The sequence below is a fragment of the Cyrtonyx montezumae genome, unplaced genomic scaffold, assembly GCF_038088225.1.
Source record: "Cyrtonyx montezumae isolate F1298 unplaced genomic scaffold, pur_monq_1.0 scaffold_21, whole genome shotgun sequence".
NCBI classification, from domain to species: Eukaryota; Metazoa; Chordata; class Aves; order Galliformes; family Odontophoridae; genus Cyrtonyx; species Cyrtonyx montezumae.
The window spans coordinates 3,930,605-3,950,999 of record NW_027071948.1 but is presented as its reverse complement, the minus strand read 5'-3'; the positions used below and the strand labels follow the sequence as shown (position 1 = coordinate 3,950,999).

The 20,395-nt window shown below is 38.9% G+C and overlaps 1 protein-coding gene across 2 annotated transcripts in view; it reads left to right on the top strand.

Annotated features, from left to right (window-relative positions):
* MTOR (mechanistic target of rapamycin kinase) overlaps positions 1-20,350 on the top strand; it is a 59,011-nt gene extending 38,661 nt beyond the window's left edge. For both annotated transcript variants that reach the window (XM_065738082.1, XM_065738083.1), the window contains 26 exons: positions 742-819; positions 1,190-1,297; positions 2,952-3,077; positions 3,721-3,852; positions 6,281-6,396; positions 7,637-7,754; positions 8,152-8,358; positions 8,729-8,829; positions 9,078-9,174; positions 9,788-9,886; positions 10,504-10,626; positions 11,199-11,381; positions 12,027-12,161; positions 12,464-12,638; positions 12,852-12,987; positions 13,584-13,731; positions 14,389-14,511; positions 14,680-14,762; positions 15,865-15,937; positions 16,432-16,506; positions 17,001-17,136; positions 17,546-17,611; positions 18,287-18,367; positions 18,641-18,721; positions 18,922-19,027; positions 19,591-20,350. In XM_065738082.1, coding sequence (XP_065594154.1) covers positions 742-819; positions 1,190-1,297; positions 2,952-3,077; positions 3,721-3,852; positions 6,281-6,396; positions 7,637-7,754; positions 8,152-8,358; positions 8,729-8,829; positions 9,078-9,174; positions 9,788-9,886; positions 10,504-10,626; positions 11,199-11,381; positions 12,027-12,161; positions 12,464-12,638; positions 12,852-12,987; positions 13,584-13,731; positions 14,389-14,511; positions 14,680-14,762; positions 15,865-15,937; positions 16,432-16,506; positions 17,001-17,136; positions 17,546-17,611; positions 18,287-18,367; positions 18,641-18,721; positions 18,922-19,027; positions 19,591-19,606 — 2,922 coding nt within the window. In that variant the 3' untranslated portion in view covers positions 19,607-20,350. The remainder of the gene's footprint in view (positions 1-741; positions 820-1,189; positions 1,298-2,951; positions 3,078-3,720; positions 3,853-6,280; positions 6,397-7,636; positions 7,755-8,151; positions 8,359-8,728; positions 8,830-9,077; positions 9,175-9,787; positions 9,887-10,503; positions 10,627-11,198; positions 11,382-12,026; positions 12,162-12,463; positions 12,639-12,851; positions 12,988-13,583; positions 13,732-14,388; positions 14,512-14,679; positions 14,763-15,864; positions 15,938-16,431; positions 16,507-17,000; positions 17,137-17,545; positions 17,612-18,286; positions 18,368-18,640; positions 18,722-18,921; positions 19,028-19,590) is intronic.
* Positions 20,351-20,395: the final 45 nt, after the last annotated feature.

Below are 20,395 nucleotides of genomic sequence, written 5' to 3'. Positions count from 1 at the left end.
GAAGCTTGTTTACTTTCCAAGGAAACAAGTAGCATTTCTCAGAATTCTGTGCTGACTTGCCTGCTCAGATACAGGAGTAGTTCAGTCTGCTTTGTCAAAACCCATATGTAGATTTTGAATGATATGCACAGTAGAATTATCCAGGCATTCAAAGGGGTAGAGTTTGTGATTAACCTTTAACATTTTAAACAAAAAAAACTCTTGATAAGAGATTGTGTAATGACTGGAACCAGAGGATGACTTATTTTATGCTTGAAAAGCATGCCTTAGTTGCAGTGAGAGAATTGGAATTTGCAGATCCTGTAAAATTCATAAAAACCCATTGGGTTATGTAAAACAGTGAAAACCACTTTCTGTTGTTATGTTTCAAGACAGACATTTCTTGAGTCTTTCTGTAACTGACTTTCTTGCACTGAAGTGCTTCAAGTGTCTGATATCCTCCGTGAATGTTTTCAGTGATGATCTCTACAAAAGATTAGAGATACTGCAGACTTTGATTTTGTAGAAGGACAAACTTTGCAAGCTATCCAGGTGATAAATGAGCCTCTTCCTCCTATACCTTCCACTAGGTGCTGCTTTCCTGTTGATTGTTCCTACTTATAACATCCTTTCCTGATCCTTGCTGGAGAATTTGAACAGTGCCATCTCTGTTCAGGAGGTGGAACGGATAAATATCAGTTTGAGCAATTGACTCTGGATAAAACACCCCCATCTTCACTCCAAAATCTAATTTTATTTCAGTGCATTGACAAAGCCAGAGATCTGCTAGATGCTGAGCTGACTGCCATGGCAGGCGAGAGCTACAGTCGAGCCTATGGTGTAAGTGTCTTACTCTTATTCTTCATTCTCCTCATTGCTGCTTCATAGTATCCCTAGAAATCACATACAACTTTTAAGTAGCATTAGTATCAAACATAAGATCTTTTGAAGACCTAGAAAATTACTCTTGTCAGGTAAGAAGACTGCTTAGGGTCAAATTAAACAATGAAATGAACTCTACCCCTCAAAAGAAGTAAGAATTGGCATTTACAAAGTTTGAATTGGTGTATCATCTAAATGTCAGCATAGAGCAGTCTGTCCTGTACTTGTTGGGAAGCTCATGTACTTAAGATTTGAGTGCCAAAACACTGTTTGTTAATTATAGATTTGTTCTGTAGTGATTGGGATGGAATGTGATTGTTTCCTTTAGGCTATGGTATCCTGCCAGATGCTGTCGGAGCTGGAAGAGGTTATCCAGTATAAACTTGTACCAGAACGCCGTGAGATCATCCGCCAGATATGGTGGGAAAGACTGCAGGTACATCAGTGTAAAGACCAAGGATGGCAATGCCCATGCATTGAGCCTGAGCAATGTCAGTGTGATGGCTCAGCAGATCATTCTTGTTCCAGTCCAACATCACATGTTCTTACATGGCTGTATGCTTTCTATCTCCATTGTATTTGTCCTTATTGTTTTCTAAGTTAGTCTGCCTGAGGTGTCTACAGATGTGACATTTTAGAAGGGTTATTTATGCTTGAAATGAATGTGTACAGAGAAAAGATGCTAGTAGCACCTCCAAAGCTGCTTATCTCAGTATTGGGCCTCTCCTGAAGATACTGTTTCAAGTACAAGTGGTTTGAACTTTTTACCTGTCTGGCTGCATTTTAAGGAGAAGCAAATTCTTTTACAATACTGGAAAACTAGACAGAGAATTCACATAGACGTAGAAGTTTGTTCTTATAGTACTTTGATCCCTGCAAGGGATTAAAAAGAGGGGAAAAAAAAGCATAGGGCAAAATGTTCTAATTATAGCAAATTTTTATAGACTTTATGGAGAAGGCATTTATCCCCTTCCAGAGTTCTTCACTCCTCTATATGTCTTTTTTTGAAAGACTGTTACTGCTGCATGTTTTTTTAGCTCTTTGGGAAGCTGTGACAAAGGCTTTAGTCTCTCATCTGCATTCCAGTCTGTAAGAGCTCAGGAGCATTTCACTGGGGTGGAGAAACTGTGTGTGACAGGAAGTGTAATGTCTGAATACAGCTGTTTATGGTCCTGAAAGCAGTACATGCAGTTCTTACACATTTTACAGCTTCTTTTAAATAATTTTCAAATGCCAGTTGGATGAGTTATATACTTGAGTGTCAAGGAACAAGCTTTGTCTGGCTCAATTTTGGAGAAAGATAAAAAAGAAAAAGAAATAGATGTGTTGGTATGAAGGAGCTTGCTGCCATTGGGAATTTTCTTGTTTACCTCAAAACAAAATCTGAGTTGTCTCTGGGTTAATACTAACTTCAGAGCATCAGTTACTCTGAAGTACTTGGTCACTGCAGCAAGCACTCTGCAGTTGGTCATTTCCATCCCTTCTGAAATTCTACTTTGCTGTAGCATCCTTGAACAGCTGAAATGCAGACTCATCCTGATGTGACTGATAGTGTTCTGTGCTTTTCCCTTTAGGCAAGCACGAGCTAGGCAATGCTTTCACAAGCAGCATAACAGTTGGGACTGCAGTTTTTGGCAGGATATCTGTCCAGTCGTGTCAGCTTCTAAAAGCAACATGTGCAAGGAGAAGTAAAAGAATGATAAGAAAAATGTCTTTATAGCCATTTGATTTTTTTTTTAATCATCTGTGTATAGGGTTTGTCACTGTTTAAACCAAAAACAGACCTTAAAGCTGTGTTGAGAAGGATTATAAAACATTTGACATGCTTTGGAACTGCACAAATAACTTCCATGATTTTGGATGCATTCTTCTTTAGAAGCTTTTCTCCTAGAGGAGAAGTGGAGAAGCTCTTCTCTTAGAGAGCATCACTAGACTGCAAACACTGAGCTGGCTTATTTATTTATTTTTTCTATGTTGGCCTGCTGTGAAGTATTACTCCCATCTTGGGAGAAGTTCTTTCAGATTCTGAGTTAAGACTGAAGACTCTGTGGAGTAGGTTGAATATACAACTGTACCACCTTTTCTTCTAGGGCTGTCAGCGGATTGTGGAAGACTGGCAAAGAATATTGATGGTCCGATCTCTTGTTGTGAATCCTCATGAGGACATGAGAACTTGGCTTAAGTATGCCAGCTTGTGTGGCAAGAGTGGGAGACTGGTGAGCATTATCAACCCCTACAACAGGTTTTGAGACAACTGACTTTGTCATGCTGCTTCAGCCTTCCAAACAATTAAATGGGGTGGGTCCTCTTAAGGAAGAGACTGATCAGAAATTACTGAAATGCTAGAATTGTAACCAGCATGGTAGTTAATGCTTGTAGCCAGTTAGTTTTGTGAGATGAGTACTATACCTGAGAGCACCTTGAAGCCAATTTTTTATTGCCTGCTCTACCTGGATGGTCTTATGCATGATAGGTATTTAATAATAGCAGTGGTCTTTGATAAAGCACTCTTGGTCAAATCTAGATTGTGATGTTAATATCATGAAATGTTACAATCTACTTTCAATATTCACTGCTAGATTTATTACCAGAAATGCTTGAAACAGACTTTATACTCTGTACTGGCTTCTGAAGAGGTAATTAAATGTCAGATTCCATCAAAGAAATATGTGGTTTGCAATGTGGTATTCTTATGAGTCCAGGAAGTTGTAAAAAGCCTGCTGCACCTGTGCTCTATATGGATGTTCTAGCTTTTTTCATGGCAGGCAATTCTGTGGTGAATGTGAGATGGAGGTAAGAATGAGATTGTTTTTTAACCTTTTTTTTTAATTTTATTTTAATGCTTGTTATTTCCTCCAGGCTTTGGCCCATAAGACACTTGTCCTGCTCTTGGGAGTAGATCCATCCCGACAGCTGGATCACCCACTGCCAACAGTGCATCCCCAAGTGACCTATGCATACATGAAGCACATGTGGAAGAGCGCCCGTAAGGTACAGAAGAACATTACACCCTCTGCATTTTGTTGCTGAGGTTTCATGCAGTGCCATACACTTTGGCTCTTCGTAGTCCACCCAGAACAACGTTGAGGGTGAACGTTTTATTTATTTATTTATTTAAAGAGCGACTAGTCACTTTCCTTATCATTATTTTAAAGGCAAGCTTTTGAAATTTGATTTTAAATCTCAGTAGACAGAAAAAACCTGGCCCAATTTTATTAACTACCTGGAGAGATTTGATGTTCAACCAGTGTCAGGTATCCAGGCCGTGCAGCTAAGATTAATCAGTCGTAACTCTTCTTTCCTCACCAGAATTTTACTTTGTAGGCTCAGCACTTAGCTTTTCTTCCACTGTTCTGATTGCCAGGTCTCCGTATTGTACACATGGTCAGGGCTACATGATGGAAAAAGGAAGGAGTTCTTTCATTTCCAGTTTTAGAATATCTAGAACAATTTGTACTTAGTCGCTGAGCAGAACTTTTATTACAGGCACAATTGAAAATTTCTAACTGGAAGACAGCTGAAAAGTACATAGGGTTTTGTCAGGGGAACAATTTGGCTCTGAAGAGCCTGGAATGAATGTTTGTGACATTGCAACACAGAGAGAATTTACATACTCAAATCCAATAAGCCTCAGACTGGGTAACTTAGCTTTTTTTTAATATACATTAAAGCCTCTGTTTATTCTCATATTCTGCCACATCTTTTTTTAATTTTTTCTGTCTTTGGGGTTGCCAGCACTGGAACAGAGCCACTGCTATGGGATGATGGCCATGACCTAACTATTCTTTATTTGAATTTAAAAAACAGAAGGACCTGCTGACAAGGCCTTGTTCTGTTGGCTTTGTAAAGCAGGGTAATGGCCTCTTAATTTCTTCATTAAATAACTCCAGGAATATATGGGTCTTCTCTGTCTGCCTCTCTCAGTGAAAGTGACTTTTCTCTCTTTGACCTGTGATAAAGAAATAGGTAAAAAAGATGCAGGAAGAGAATGTATTTAAACTAAACTGTTACAAGGTTATGTGGCACCCATGAGGAAAAAAAAAAGAAAGCAAAGCAGCAAAGATGAGAAAGAGACAGATGTGGATGCAGTCAGAACTTCTTGCTTGCTGAATGATTTAATGCACGTAAGCTCTGTGCATAGAGACTTTCACAGTTCTGTTTTGGAAAATATCTGGTACAACAGCACTACTCTTTTTAAGATTGTTTTCCCCTCCTACTTCTAATGAAGTATCTGGGTTATTAGCTGTGGAATGATGCTCCCATGTTAATGATGTGATACTTTAATTTTGCCTTAGGCCAGTGCCCTTTTTCATGACAACTGATTTGTGCATGCTGACATTTGAACCGGGCAAATAAGGCATTCCAACTCAGGTGATTGCTGTCTTGCTTTAAAGCAGATCATTCCTGTAGATGGAACAGAAGTAAATTGGACTCTTAATAGCACCTTCCGCAGTTTCTGACCTGAAATGACCTTGCAGATTTCAGGAACTTTAATTATTTCCACTGAAGCATGCATGCTTTTTTTTCCTAAATTTTCAGAGTTTTTTACCCCGTAATTCACCCCAAGGAATTTTCGAGAGTATTCCCCCAAAATGTTGATAGGTGCTTTAGCACTGCTGCCTCTGTAGTCTGCTGGCAAAGGAGCAACTTACATTTCTACCACTTAAGCAGCTTGAGGAGAGATTCTAGATTTTCATTTGTTGAAATAAGTTGAAGTTTAGGTTCTGTGGTATGTACTGTAGGTCTAGCCAAAGCTTGGGCTTTAGAAGGGAAGATGTAAGTTTTCCTTTTGGCAGTATTTGCTCCAATTGTCTTTTCCAACCCATTGTTAACAGACAGGCTTCTTAGGATCTGTGATCTGGTCTGCTATGGTTGTGACCCATTCAGACACAGTATGTACATTATGAACATTTGATTGTCAGGATTGCTGGACTCTCTTTGATGTATTTGTTCAATTGCAAATGAGATATTACTATTTGATTTCTAGAATCTTACTACACTTGAGCAGTAACAGGACATTCTCTGCTACTGAAGGTTTATTCTCCTGTAGTTGACCTTGCCAGTTTGCCAGATCTGGTTTCTTGCACGTCAAAGCACAAATATTAACTTATATTATTGTCAGTCATTTCTTTTACTGTATGCATGATGTGGAAGTGAGCATCAGGATGCAGTTATTTGTTCCTCAGTGTAGCCATTCAATGGCCAGATTCATAAGCAGTTAAGAGCCCTGTTTATTTATCAGGAGCTACAGATCTGGCATAAATTGATTCTAGATACATGTAAATGTTTGAAAGGCTTTCAAAGTAAAAAAAAACCTGTATTTTTTGCTTTTGTTGAAAACTTATTTCCATGTTGTCTTCCTCATGTGAAATTTTATTTAACCCCCATGGCTCTTACCACAAACATCATCCAATTACAGATCGATGCATTCCAGCACATGCAGCACTTTGTACAGACGATGCAGCAGCAGGCACAGCATGCTATTGCCACTGAGGACCAGCAGCACAAGCAGGAGCTCCACAAGCTTATGGCACGGTCAGCACCCACTCCTTGGAGACCCTCTGTAGCTATGTGGTGTTGCAGGGTTCGCACATACGACACATTTTAGATGAAACCCACCCTTTGATTGAGAGAAATGAGATTTCTCATTTAAGTGATAGAATACCCATCAGTATACATCACTGATCATCTTGTAATTTCAAGAAGTGTTCTTGTGACACGTCGGTGTAAACAAGCTCATATTTGTCCCTGGCAGCTGTCTGTGTTATTCCAGCACTGTGGCTCACTGGCAGAAGGCATTGCTCTCATCTCTGCTTTTTCAGGAGATGCAGTCAGTAGGAAAGAAACACTTCCCACATGCCTGGCACATCTGTGCTTGGCAACGTGTGCCCTTAGTATAACAGCAGTGCTTTGGGCATTGGGTGCCAAGCATGTGATGGTCTCTTAAAATATGGTTGTATTGAAAATGCGTCTCATAAGCTCTCTTTTCCTCCGAAGATCTGTGGTTACCAGATCTGTTGTTTCCTGTTTAAAGAAGAAATTGTATAGTGCTCATTAATGAAGGGCTGGTTTTATGAGAATGGAAACCTGATAACAGCATTGTCTTAGTATTTTCAGGTTGACTATCATGGAAAATTAGTAATGAGTTATTTTTCTTGAATGAGGCTTTCAGGAAAACTCAAAATATTGAAAGGACAGCTATGTAACTGTGGTATTTAGAGTCTGCTGAGAGAGCAAAGTATTAAGCTTTGCACAGAACTTCACAGCCCCACCCTACTGCAGGAAAAAATGTTGTTTTTCTTTCCTCTGGGAGGAGATGGCTTAATGGGGTTTCTGGCTTTGGGGAAGAGCATTTGCTCTGCACTTCTGCTGACTGGCTGGTGCCTGTTCTCTCCACAAGGCTAGTTTGTGTGGTGATAAATACAGCTAGTCAGCACACGTGTTACTGAGTATGTCTTTTGATGCTTTTGTTTAGCTACTTCTGAAGTGCATTTTATAACTGATAAAAATGAGAAACAAAATTTGACTCTAGCTTTGCTCCATGAAGTTTAAACCATTAGCTGGTTAGCTCCATGCTTACAAGTGTGATGTAGTTGTTTTGAACCTTACCTGTCAAATGCATATACTACATTTGTAGAAGAAGCTTACTGAGTAGGTTTAGCACATGAAACCTTTTTTTTTTTTAGACTTTAGATAAGAATTCTGCCTCTTAAACCAGCAGGTTTTGTTTTCATTCCAGATTGTGTCTGAGTCAATAATCCCTTTGCTTAACCAGGTGTTTCCTGAAACTGGGTGAGTGGCAGCTGAACCTGCAAGGCATCAATGAGAGTACCATCCCCAAAGTCTTACAGTACTACAGTGCTGCAACAGAGCATGATCGCAACTGGTACAAGGTCGGTAAGGAAAGGTTCCAGATAGTGCAGGGAGATCAGTGAATCTGATCACATCTCCCCTATCTTGTTCCCATTACACCTTCCTTAGCTCTAGCATATTATTTTTCTTCTTAAGCTTTGAAGAATTAAGGAACATGGGAATGTAATGTGATTTATTTTTTGTTCCTTTGATGTTATAACATCCAATATGGAGCTCTTGACTGGGAACTCACCATTAAGATAAGGCAATAAGAACTACAAGTGATTAGAGAAAGCAAAGTATTGTGTTGTCTGCAGGGTATTACTTCTCATCTGTAGACTTGGAAAGGTTAAATTATTACCTAATACTCAGTACAAGTTGTAGAAAGGATTCATCTTCTTCACTGTTTTTGTTGAAGACCTTCTCTCCTGTTGGCAGGCCTGGCATGCCTGGGCAGTGATGAATTTTGAAGCAGTACTTCACTACAAACATCAGAACCAGGCAAGAGATGAGAAGAAGAAATTGCGTCATGCCAGTGGAGCCAGTATCACCAGTGCCAACACTGAGGGCAGCAACAGTGAGAGTGATGCAGAGAGCACTGAGAACAGTCCCATCCCATCTCCAGTGCAGAAAAAAGTCACTGAGGTATCAATCTTCCTTATTTACATTATTTACTCTTCAGACACAGGAAAACTCGTAGTGGGAAGCAAGCTACTACGTATGCTTGGCTTGCAGACAGTGCCTATATACAGACAACAAACTGAGGTATAAAAACACTTCACAGTCCTGCCAGCCTGAAAGATCTATGTAAATACAGGTGTATATACATGTCTTCTGTCAAGCAAAAAATAAAGTCCAGGGGTGATGTGGTCTGTGGGGAGCATGAATGGAAGCCAACTATAATGTGGATTAGGTCTGTTTCCACGTAGTTCTCTCTCTTTCCCCATGCTAAGTTTAGGATTCCTGTGGATTGGTACTCCTGTGTAGAACTAATACAGCAATTTCATTCCAAAAGGATTTGTCCAAGACCCTCTTGATGTACACTGTCCCTGCTGTCCAAGGTTTCTTCCGATCCATATCTCTGTCTCGAGGAAATAACCTACAAGACACTCTCAGGTATGTAATGAAGCCCACAGTAAATGAAATCTAGCTGATGAAGTCACAGAGTTTAAGATTAGGTAGAACTTCTTTTCCTGCTCTCATTATGGCTAAACTAAGAGGATGCTTCAGTTCAAACTAATGCGTGTTAGGTTATCCTGGTTTGGTTCTGGGAAGAAGAATTTTGTTGTAAATGTAACTGAAGATATTTGACTGGAATGTTTTGTTTTGTTTCATTCCTAACGGATGTTCCTTTTTTTTTCTAGAGTCCTTACTCTGTGGTTTGATTATGGTCACTGGCCTGATGTGAATGAGGCTTTGGTTGAAGGGGTCAAGGCAATCCAAATAGATACTTGGTTGCAGGTAAGGAACACAAAGGGCTAAGACCTTGGGGATCGTGGGGGCATCTTTTACAAGTTACCCAGGATGATCCTTTGCTAAACAATTTTGTAGGTGAGTGGCAAGAGCAGTGTGCATGCATACAATTTGTAACTGACTTAACAAGAATTTTGAGTAGATACTAGAGAAGCATTCTTGCATTAATTTCTGTGTTAATATGTAGACCAGTTTATATGAATGAGACAACAAAGATTTTTAAAATTGAAGATGGTGATCAAGTATAAAACAACACTGTGCTGCTCCAATGTAATCCTGACAGTGAGTCTATTTTGAGACTACTCTGTAGACAGTCTTAAAAATGGCTTAATTTCTTGAGTGTTACACTTCCAAGACATGTCTTATTCTGTCCATATGAAGATCCTGTAATAGTTTTGCACAGAACATTTGTCATCTCACTGAGTTGTTCTGCATTTTTGGCACTGTTTGAAATTTTGCCATTTTATCCTCTGACTATCTCAAAAACGAATGATGTGTGTCCTTTAGAGACTGTGAGGTCTCTGGCAGAGGGAAGAAAACAGCCCGTGATCTGCGTGTGTGAGCTGACAGGGATGTTTATTTTACTTATCCTTACTATTAGGTTATCCCTCAGCTTATTGCAAGAATTGACACCCCTCGACCATTAGTAGGACGTCTCATCCATCAGCTCCTCACAGATATTGGACGGTACCACCCCCAGGTAAGCTTTAGCTTAGAGAAGGAATTTCCATGAACTTGTAGCCTATTAAGATATTTCTTGTATGTTCCATCTCACTGCTCTGGATACGTGCTACAGAATTCACTGCAGGTGACAGTGGGGGCATTTCTCCTGCTGCAATTCTGAGGGACTATTTCACCTCAGTCCTATTCAGATGAAAACAAAACAAAAAAAGACATAAGAGGTGGGTGAGCCATGCTGCGGGGGAAGTCCTCTTCCTCTAATAGAAAATTGGGTAGTGCAGATCATCTTCTTAAATCTAATCTCATTGTGACTGCTATGAGCCTGCTCCTGAGACGTTTTCTCAGAATTGCTTCCCACTGTATGGAAAATCACAAAATGCTAAGTATGTTTTTCTGTTCTTTGAGTTTAATACAGGCTCTTAAAGTCATTCTGCTGTTCAGAGAATTAAAGTCTTGTAAGCTTTTTGGATTGGAAGACTTTGAATAGCAAATGCCTACCACCTCTCTAGAGAATCGAGATTACATTCTCTTGTCTGACCCTAAGACTGCTGTTAATGTTCTGCTGATCTTTCAATTTTTTGCAGCTCTTCTGTGTGGTTCTAAAACATTATTTGTTGATATCTTGATATTTTGTAGGCTTTGATCTATCCTCTGACTGTGGCATCTAAATCCACCACCACTGCTCGCCACAATGCTGCAAATAAAATCTTGAAAAACATGTGTGAGCACAGTAACACGCTGGTGCAGCAGGCAATGATGGTGAGTGCTTAGTGTACCATAAGGTGTGTGATGTTTCAGATATGACAACAAAAAAATGACTGTTCAATGTTAATTTTGTTCAAATATATATATATTAATATGGAAGAGCTTAGTGGCAGCATAATCTCAAGAGAATAATATAAAATGGGCCATAACATTCAGACAGAGTTCTCATGTGTCCTTATGAATAAAGATGGAATAAATGAAGAATCTCTTTTTCCACAGATATTTTTGCTTAATGAAAAGTAGAAACAAAACTTTTCATTTAATTCAGTTGCTATGTAATTTAATTCAATTGCTCAGGCTTTTTATGAATAAATGAAAACTAATGACTTTAGGCCAACCTGCACAAATATATACCAAATTTCAAAGGCAGCAAATGCAGTGAGAAAAGCCTGAGTATCATCTTACAGAAAAAGATATAACCAAGTTGTGGGAGTTTTTGTAGCCCCTCTAGCTGACAGCAACAAATACTTCATAACCATTGCAGAAGAAAGGAGTTTTACATTTTTAAGTCAGCATACATTCATAATGGTTAGGGATTTTCTTGATTATTTTATCTTTTGAAATAGGTAAGTGAAGAGCTAATCCGAGTGGCTATCCTATGGCACGAGATGTGGCATGAAGGGTTGGAAGAAGCATCTCGTCTATATTTTGGAGAAAGAAACGTGAAGGGAATGTTTGAAGTGCTGGAACCACTTCATGCAATGATGGAGCGTGGGCCTCAGACTTTAAAAGAGACATCCTTCAATCAGGTATCAGCAAATAAACTTCTGTTTGCCCTCAAAATTAGGCAGGATTGCCTCCTGCCCAAGATGAGTTCCAAAGACTGTTGCCATCTAAGAGAAAGATTCAGACTGTTGAGATTATGTTGTTAGATGCCATTACTTTTCGCTTATTTCTGGGTCTGTGTTGCTTTTGGTGGCTGTGGTATTCCATGGGTATAGCAGAATGCCTTAGATTCTTTATCAAGTGGGTGTCTGCTGAGATCTGGAAGACATACAACTGCTTTGCAATTAACTGTTCTAACTCCAGTCTGCTTTGCTTCATGGTAACCACCAACATGGATTGTAGATGCTCTCTCAAGTCACCAAAAGAAGTTCGTTTGAGCTTATTAGCCTATTGTTAAAGGGTCTATTAATATTCAACAGAATGAATGTTTATTTATTCTGTTGCCTCCTATTGTGAAGGCTATTTGGGAATAATGTTGCTGAAAACACTCAGTGCCTGTCTCAGATCCAGGAATTTCTGGTTCACTAGTTTTGGCATGCTACAAAAAAATGTGAGGTCAACGATTTGTAATGGAATTTGAACATAGACTGTGCTGGTATTATGTGCTCTCCACCTGTTCCACTGTAGTCTGTAGAAATGTTTCTCTTGTTTTTTCACTTCCACCATAGGCCTATGGCAGAGATCTAATGGAAGCTCAGGAGTGGTGCAGGAAGTACATGAAATCAGGAAATGTTAAGGACCTAACCCAGGCGTGGGATCTCTATTACCACGTTTTCAGGCGTATCTCAAAGCAGCTGCCTCAGGTAGGGGGAGAGATACAGTTCTGTTGTGGGGCTTACAGTACATACTGTCAATACTAATCTCTGTTTAATGTTTTCTGGTTATTCGAAGCATTCAAATTCAGTATTCTAGAATTAACTGCTTTTAATTTGCTCAGAAGCTGCACAAGCTTCAAGTTTTCTACTTATGCAGCCCTTTTGGCAAGAACTGAAGTACTGACAGCTGACTGTGAACTGTTCTAGGCTCCTTGCCAGCATGAACTCTTCCGATGTTTAAGCGAGATTGAACTGAAATGCTTGAGGGGTTGTGTTTCATTTTTCTGTAGCTCACTTCTTTGGAACTACAGTACGTGTCACCAAAACTCTTAATGTGCCGGGACCTGGAATTGGCAGTGCCAGGGACGTACGATCCCAACCAACCCATCATCCGCATTCAGTCCATTGCACCCTCACTGCAGGTCATCACCTCCAAGCAGAGGCCCAGGAAACTAACGTTAATGGGTAAGAGGCAGCAGTTGACTTTGTTATTCTAGTATTTAAACAGTTGTTTTTAGTATATATCTTGTAAAACTTCTACAGCATTTCCATTCCAGTGAGGTATTTCTTAGTCTGGTCAGTCTGACTGCCAAACGTCTTGGTTCTTCTGTGTCCTTGTGTTTACTCTTCAGTGTTTGCTCAGTGAGAGTAAACTTTTCCCTATTAATCCTTTTCCAGGAAGCAACGGGCATGAGTTTGTGTTCCTTCTGAAAGGTCATGAAGACCTTCGTCAAGATGAAAGAGTGATGCAGCTTTTTGGGTTGGTCAACACACTGCTAGCAAATGACCCAACTTCTCTTCGTAAAAACCTCAGGTATGTTTTGGGGATGGTTGCTGAGTGTGCTTATGCACAAGTGACATCCAACAAATGTACATGCTCCTTTGGCACAAGCAACTGGTTTGTAATGAAATGAAGAGTATTGGAGCTAAGCTGATTTGAGCATGTGAGAGAGCACCCATTCATAGACTGAAAGGAAAAGTTCTACATTAAACTAACAACTTCCCCAGTGTGCAAGTTCTTTCTTGTATATTATTATAGTATTTCAGATAAATGCTACATCTAGATGGGCTCCTAAGGCAGTGCTCAAGCTGAGAGCAGGCTTTTTATCGAGGATGTTTTTTTTTTTAAATTATATTTATTTTTATATTCACTAAACAGCTTGGTCAGCAGTCACTTACTGAAGTTCTGTGTGCTATCTTTCAAACGTCATCATATCAAATGTGATGTGACCCATGATCTATAATTTGCACATAATACATACATTCTAAAAGCATTATTCCTGTGAAAACCACATAAGCCATCCAAATGGATGTTCCATATCTGTTTGGAGGGAAAAATAAGAAAGTTAAAATGTAGTTAAGTCATGACATACAGCATTTTGAGCTCTGACTTTCCATTTTTTCCTGTAGCATCCAGAGATATGCTGTTATTCCACTGTCCACAAATTCAGGCTTGATAGGTTGGGTCCCCCACTGTGACACACTGCATGCCCTCATCCGAGACTACAGAGAGAAGAAAAAGATCCTGCTTAACATTGAACATCGCATCATGCTGAGGGTAAAGGGCAAAAGTAGCAAATTTTTTGGTACATTCTCTTAGGACTTCAGTGTCTTAGTGAAGCACAATGGTGCACACGTTTTTCTACTTTATCTTTTTTTCTGATTTGTTGTCGGTAATAAATGCAGGAATATCAGATGAGTGTTCTAAAATACTACAAAAAGGCAAAATTGGCCGTAAATTTATTTGTTTCTCCTTTCCTATTTTAGCAGTGACCATAAGTTGTCACCATCTGGTGACTAAAATGTGTTTTGCATGAATATGATGTGCCTTATAGAAGGTGCTATGCTGCTGGCATAATAACACTGTGACTAGGGAACATGGCCAAAGTTAGACAGAATGGAGAAACAGAAGTTGGAGTTGCCTGCCAAAAAGGAACTTGTGTGCCAGCCCAGGAAGTGTTTTTCAAAACATATTTACCTCAGCAGTGTTTTAATTAAATATGGCTATGGGCTATTTTTTGGATGCTGAATAGTTTCCTATCCCATTTCACCTGTACTTGTAGTTCTCATACTATGTTTGGGAACATGCTGGCCAGTCTGCAAATAATTTTGTGCCACGTTTATCTTGAAATTATTTGTGATTGCTGTGTTTCTCATTGCTCAGTTAGGGGTTGCTGACTGTTTTTAGTTGCTTAATATCACTTCTCAATTATAGATGGCTCCAGATTATGACCACCTGACCTTAATGCAGAAGGTAGAAGTGTTTGAACATGCTGTCAATAACACAGCTGGTGATGACCTTGCCAAACTGCTGTGGTTGAAAAGTCCAAGCTCAGAGGTAAGTTCAGCACATGAACCATCTTCTCTGCAGAACATGGGGATTGGAAATTATTGATTTTGAGTGTTTTTCACAGTCCAAAATAGAGTAGCTAACATACAAATTAAAGTGTAAACTGAAGCATACAACATACCTGCCTGACTTTTTCTATTTTGTCACTGCTTGTAGGTATGGTTTGACAGAAGAACAAACTACACTCGTTCACTGGCTGTGATGTCAATGGTTGGGTACATTTTGGGTCTTGGGGACAGGTGAGTACTATCACTAAGATTGTTTCATTTTTAAATGAAAGCATGCATAGACCTCTCTGTCTGTTCATTTAATCTGTTCTTATGATAACATCTTTCAGTATGGATATTACTGAGTTGTGATGGTATCATCCTTATGGACTTAATTGTGCTGCCATTATTTTCATCACTGCAGCACGTGATTGAGTTTGTACATCTTGAGAACAAGTAGAAGTTTCTTCTGTTCTCAGAACAGAAGAACCCAAGACTGTCAAGAGCCACAAGTTCTGGTTTTGGCCTTTCAGTCATAGGATGGAGAAATATTTTCTATTCTTTCTATACAATGGAGAAGATAATGCTTTTTCTGATCTGCATTGCAGACATGTTCTGGAGAAAAGTATAGACTTTAAATGAATTAGGCAAATGGAAAAAAAAAAAGATAAAACAAATATTGTATATAGTACATGATTCTTTGTTAAAAGGGAGCATCATAACTTCCAAAATATTTTTGAAGGCAGTATCATTTAGAATTAAGGTCTGTAATGCCAAAATAGCTAAATCCTCAAATGTTTTTATACAAGAAGCTTCTATTCTTGGACTTAAGGGCTTTTATAATGAAATTTTAAACCTTTGAAAATTGGATTAAAACAGAATTGGAACAAGTCAGCACAAATAACAGTATTTTGGTTTCTGTTAGTCAAAACTGATTCTCTTCTCTTCTGGTAGTAATCCAATTTGTTACTTCGCTTCACATTATTTCATATTCATACATTATATATATTTCAGTATTTATATACTGAAAAAAAAAGGATAATACAAATAGAAGAATTTTATCCTAACTCAAAAATAGATGTTCATATCCAAGAACTGTACTGATGGCTCTGATCCAATAGGTTGTTTGTCTTCTATGATGAGATGATATCTAATTCCTGATGGGTAATTACAAAAATAATGTGATAGATGCACTGTCAGGGAAGCTGTTCTGTTCATCCTGAGATTGAAGATCTCAGACAAGCAAGCTGTCACTGGCTGTTCTCATTCATGAAGATAAATAACATTTCAGACTAGAGCTGTGACTTACTTAATGACCTGTCAATCTGCTTTTTCTCCTACTCCTTCATCAAAGACACCCTTCCAATCTGATGTTAGACAGACTGAGTGGAAAAATCCTGCATATCGACTTCGGGGACTGTTTTGAGGTAAGTCTTTACTGAAGTTTTTATTCAAATATAATGTTTCACACTCTCTGATAGATCAGAAATCTATTTATAAGTCATGAAAAACAGACCTTGGAGAGTGGTTCTGAGCAACCTGGTTGGCTCTTTTTTGGGTTTCTCTTTTACCCATGGGTGAAAATAAAATTAGTTTTATCTCTGAGGTGTGTCTTGGTGGTTAGCTAACCACTCTGGAGCAACCAAAGATGTATTAGCTATTAATATCACTTTGTGTAAAATTTTCTGGAGCAGTTTAAGCTGCTAATTGGCAACTTCTGTTACTTAGCATTAGCAGTGTAAAACTTTCCCTGTTGCCAGCTACCTAGCTTCTCCCTCAAATCTGTGGAAGCTCGGGAATATAAAGCTGGGACTTACTTTGTGTTTGGAATATAACCCTTAAGGTTGTAACAAGAAAAACAGTACTTATTAAGAGTTAATAAGTTAGCCATTCATTTACTAATTCTCCATTATTTGTTTAGGTTGCAATGACAAGAGAGAAGTTCCCTGAGAAGATTCCCTTTCGGTTGACAAGAATGCTGACCAATGCTATGGAGGTAAGTATTCCCTCTCCAATATGAAGGGAATTGTTCCTAGGGAAAATAGCACCTATTTCTAAATTATTTTCCTGTACTTCTGTTATGGTTGAACTTCACCATTCCTGCAGAAGGAGAGAAGTTACCGTTTCAACTCCATTTTCAGGTCTTTACTACATTTTTGATCTTTACTACACATTACAGTGGAAAGCAACTTTTACCTGATGGAAAAAAAGAAATTTCTTCAATTTCTCAGGCCTTCCATAATTTCCTCACTTTGAATAGGTTTTGCATCAACCACACAGAGCCAATAGCATGGTACTTAATGGGATCAACTTGATGGCAGAAGGGAGCTTAGATTGTAGGGATCATCTGTCTTGTTCTTCAAATGAACAGAGAATAACAGAAGTGAATTTTAATTCAAATCAAGAGCCATTCCCTGCTCCCTGAGAATTAGGATTGGAGTTGTGTAATGAACAAAGCAGCATGGTTGATGGCTTCTTTCCCTTCTGAAGGTAACTGGCCTTGATGGCAATTACAGAATCACCTGTCACACAGTGATGGAAGTCCTGCGCGAGCATAAGGACAGTGTCATGGCTGTGCTAGAAGCCTTTGTGTATGATCCATTACTGAACTGGAGGCTGATGGACAGTAAGTTATTCTGATAAAACAGTGACACCGAGAGAGTTGTCAATCTCACTGGGGTTTTATTTGAGCAAGAAATCCGGGAGCATAAAGCCTAATGTCTGTGTGAAGGCAGTCTGATTACACTGTTGATTTGTAAGTGCTATTTATTGCATGTGGTTCTAAGAATTGTAGTGTAAACTTACCACAGTGAATAAAATCCTTTTGCCCTTAAACAGAGACACAGAACTAAGCTACAGGCAAAATGATTTGTGTTGTCCTCACATTAGTTGTCATCAGGAGATTAAAAGCTATTTCAGGTGACATTTGGAGAAGGAGAAAGGCAGTCAAGCATATACTGTATGTGGATGGGCAAATTTGCTGTAAAACACAGAAATTCGAGTTCATCTTTCTTGGTTCTTTTATTTTCTTGCAGCAAATACAAAGGGCAATAAACGCTCACGAACAAGAACAGACTCCTACTCAGCCAGTCAGTCAGTAGGTGAGTAAAAGCTGTATATCATAAATGTTTGGAGCTTTTTTTTTTAACAGTATACATGAGGGTATTTTCAGCCTTGTTCTCAAAAGTAGGCAAAGAGTTTATAGTCACTAGCTTTGGGACTGCAAGTGTTGAGTTCAGTACATGCCTCAGGCAGCAGATGCTCGTTTACAGTTGCATTAACACCACCCTGGGTGCAAAAACTGCTGTAAACCAAATAATAATTGGCATCTGATTGTTATTCAGTTAGCCACCAAATTTTAGTGTGCAAACTTTGGCAAGCGACAGTCTGAATATTGATTCATTGCATCAGGTCCTAGCAATTGTTTGCTTTTGGACTACAGCACAGGGACAGTGTTTCATACTGAGAGTTCTACAAATGTCTTTGTTGTAGTTTTAGGTTAATTGCACATCACTTCAAATCATTTCTTGTTTATAGTTCAATATTAAATGTTTCTAAAAGCTGGATCAAACCTTTCAGTATTTTAGCAAGAGAAAGATGTTTGCTCCTGTGCTACATTTCTGGTAGCGATACAGATGTGTAATATGATATGTCACAGTCAAGTATGCTTTTCAAAGCAGCTGATTAACAGTTTTATTAATGTATCCAGAAGAATGTTACTTTTCCTGCCTTTCAGCTTCACATTTCCATTTTTGTTTTCATGTTTTTATCAAAAGAAATGTTAGATGGTATGGAACTGGGGGAGACAGCACATAAGAAAACTGGGACCACAGTGCCTGAATCCATCCATTCTTTCAGTAAGTTTCTTAGTGGATCTTATACTGATGCAGAAATTGTTCTCAGATATGGAAATTTCATAGAATGAGACACACGTTCCTCATTTATGCTGGCAAGGAACTGCATAATTACCTGTGTTCTCAGTGCCAGAAAAAGGTGAAAATAGAATGGAATTTGGGTTTGTTAGCTATCAGAATGATACTTGGGAAGGACAGATGTAACAGCAGGACAAATGCTTTTATTGTACAGACAGTGTCCTAACTCTCTGGGTTTTTCCTACTTCTCTCTTGTAGTAGGAGATGGCCTAGTGAAGCCAGAAGCTCTAAATAAGAAAGCAATTCAAATTATCAACAGAGTTCGAGATAAACTCACTGGTAAGCATGTATTTATGTATACAAAATCTGATGGGATGGATCAGCGCTATTTTTAATATTTGTATTTTGTGTTAATGCTGTAATTTAGATACAGTAAGGGGAGGGTAGTACAAGTCCCATCAGTCCTGAACTTGCCATCTAGAAGATATGGTAATGTCATGTGACTTCCCTTAATATTTCTTCATCTCTTAATTTCAAAGGTCGAGATTTCTCTCATGACGAAACTCTTGATGTACCCACACAAGTAGAACTGCTCATTAAGCAAGCTACTTCTCATGAGAATCTGTGCCAGTGCTACATTGGATGGTGAGTCTGTCATTCTGCTAACAATGCAGAATTCTTCTCTGAGAGATCTGGAATGAATAATTTGAGCAGAGAGAAGCCAACAATAACACTACTTCTTGTGTATTTAGTTATGTATAGAAACCTTACCACATGATGCATCTGATCTTGTACCTTTTGCTGACTTATGGCAGAGATCCTTTAGGCAGTCCACTGTAAGAAAGTAAGTTGTTGTCATAAGGAGTGATGGGAATTACAGAGCATTTGAACTGCAGTCAACCTGAATACCTGGAGTGTTTGAAGTGAGGCATATGTTGGTCACTGATTTCAGTTACAGTGAAGAACTACATATTTGGAAGTAAACAGAAATGATTCAGTTGCACATCTGTCATCTGAGAGAGAGGACAGTGGACTGTGCTTAAGGAAATAGGCCTTTTTAGTTTTTAAGTATTAGCTGGAGGTCACCTGTCAACTTTTCCTGTCCTGTGTTTAAAACAGTGCCTTGGTAATCTCAGTCCTTTTCAGCACTGCCTTTGTGTGAAACTGCATGCCAGTTAGCACTACCACAGCGTTTTTCTTTTCTTCAGGTGTCCGTTCTGGTAACAGAAGATTCCAAAGTGTCCACAGCCTTTTATTCTGGAGGCTTTTTCACTCCAAACTTTCTCTTCTACAAACACAAACTGAACGTTGGACTGATATACAGCCTTTGTCAAATATTTTGAGATGTAAATGAAAAGAGTTATTGTATATTAAAAGTTGGTTTAAGCCAATTTATAGCTGCTATTGGAAAAACACAAGCTGTCTGAAACACAACAGTTGATTTGGGTTTCCAGCACAGCGAAGACTGATTGTACTGCAGGTATCTATGGTTCCACTTGGGCTTTGGGGGACTGGTGAATATAGCTATATACGGGTTTTGACTTACTTTGCAATGTAACTAAGACATTTTCAGATGGATTGTTGCCCTGATGAGAGCACTGAAGCAGATCTATGAATTTAAGACCTTGAGCTGAACATAACCAGGTGCCTCTGTGCAGGTTGATGAGTGCAAACTGGCTGCAGGCTGCCAATGAAATATAATCGGCAGCTCCCAGTGTCCAGATTAAAAAAAAAGCAGTGTTGGGGAATGAGTGGGGGAATTTGATAACTGGCATAGGAGGCAAAAAGGGGAGAGCTGGTCATGACTTGAAACAGAAAATAATGGTTATTAATCATGAGAGGAGGTGAAGTTGTGAATTAAGAATAAAACATTAAAAAAATGCACAAAATACAACAGAGTAGCCATGTTTAGATGCCATGTTGTATTTGAATATTTTTGTGCCAATAAATCACACCAAAACGTAGAAACGCGGGCTGCGTTCATGTGTACTCCTCAGGCTCCTTAGGGAGAGG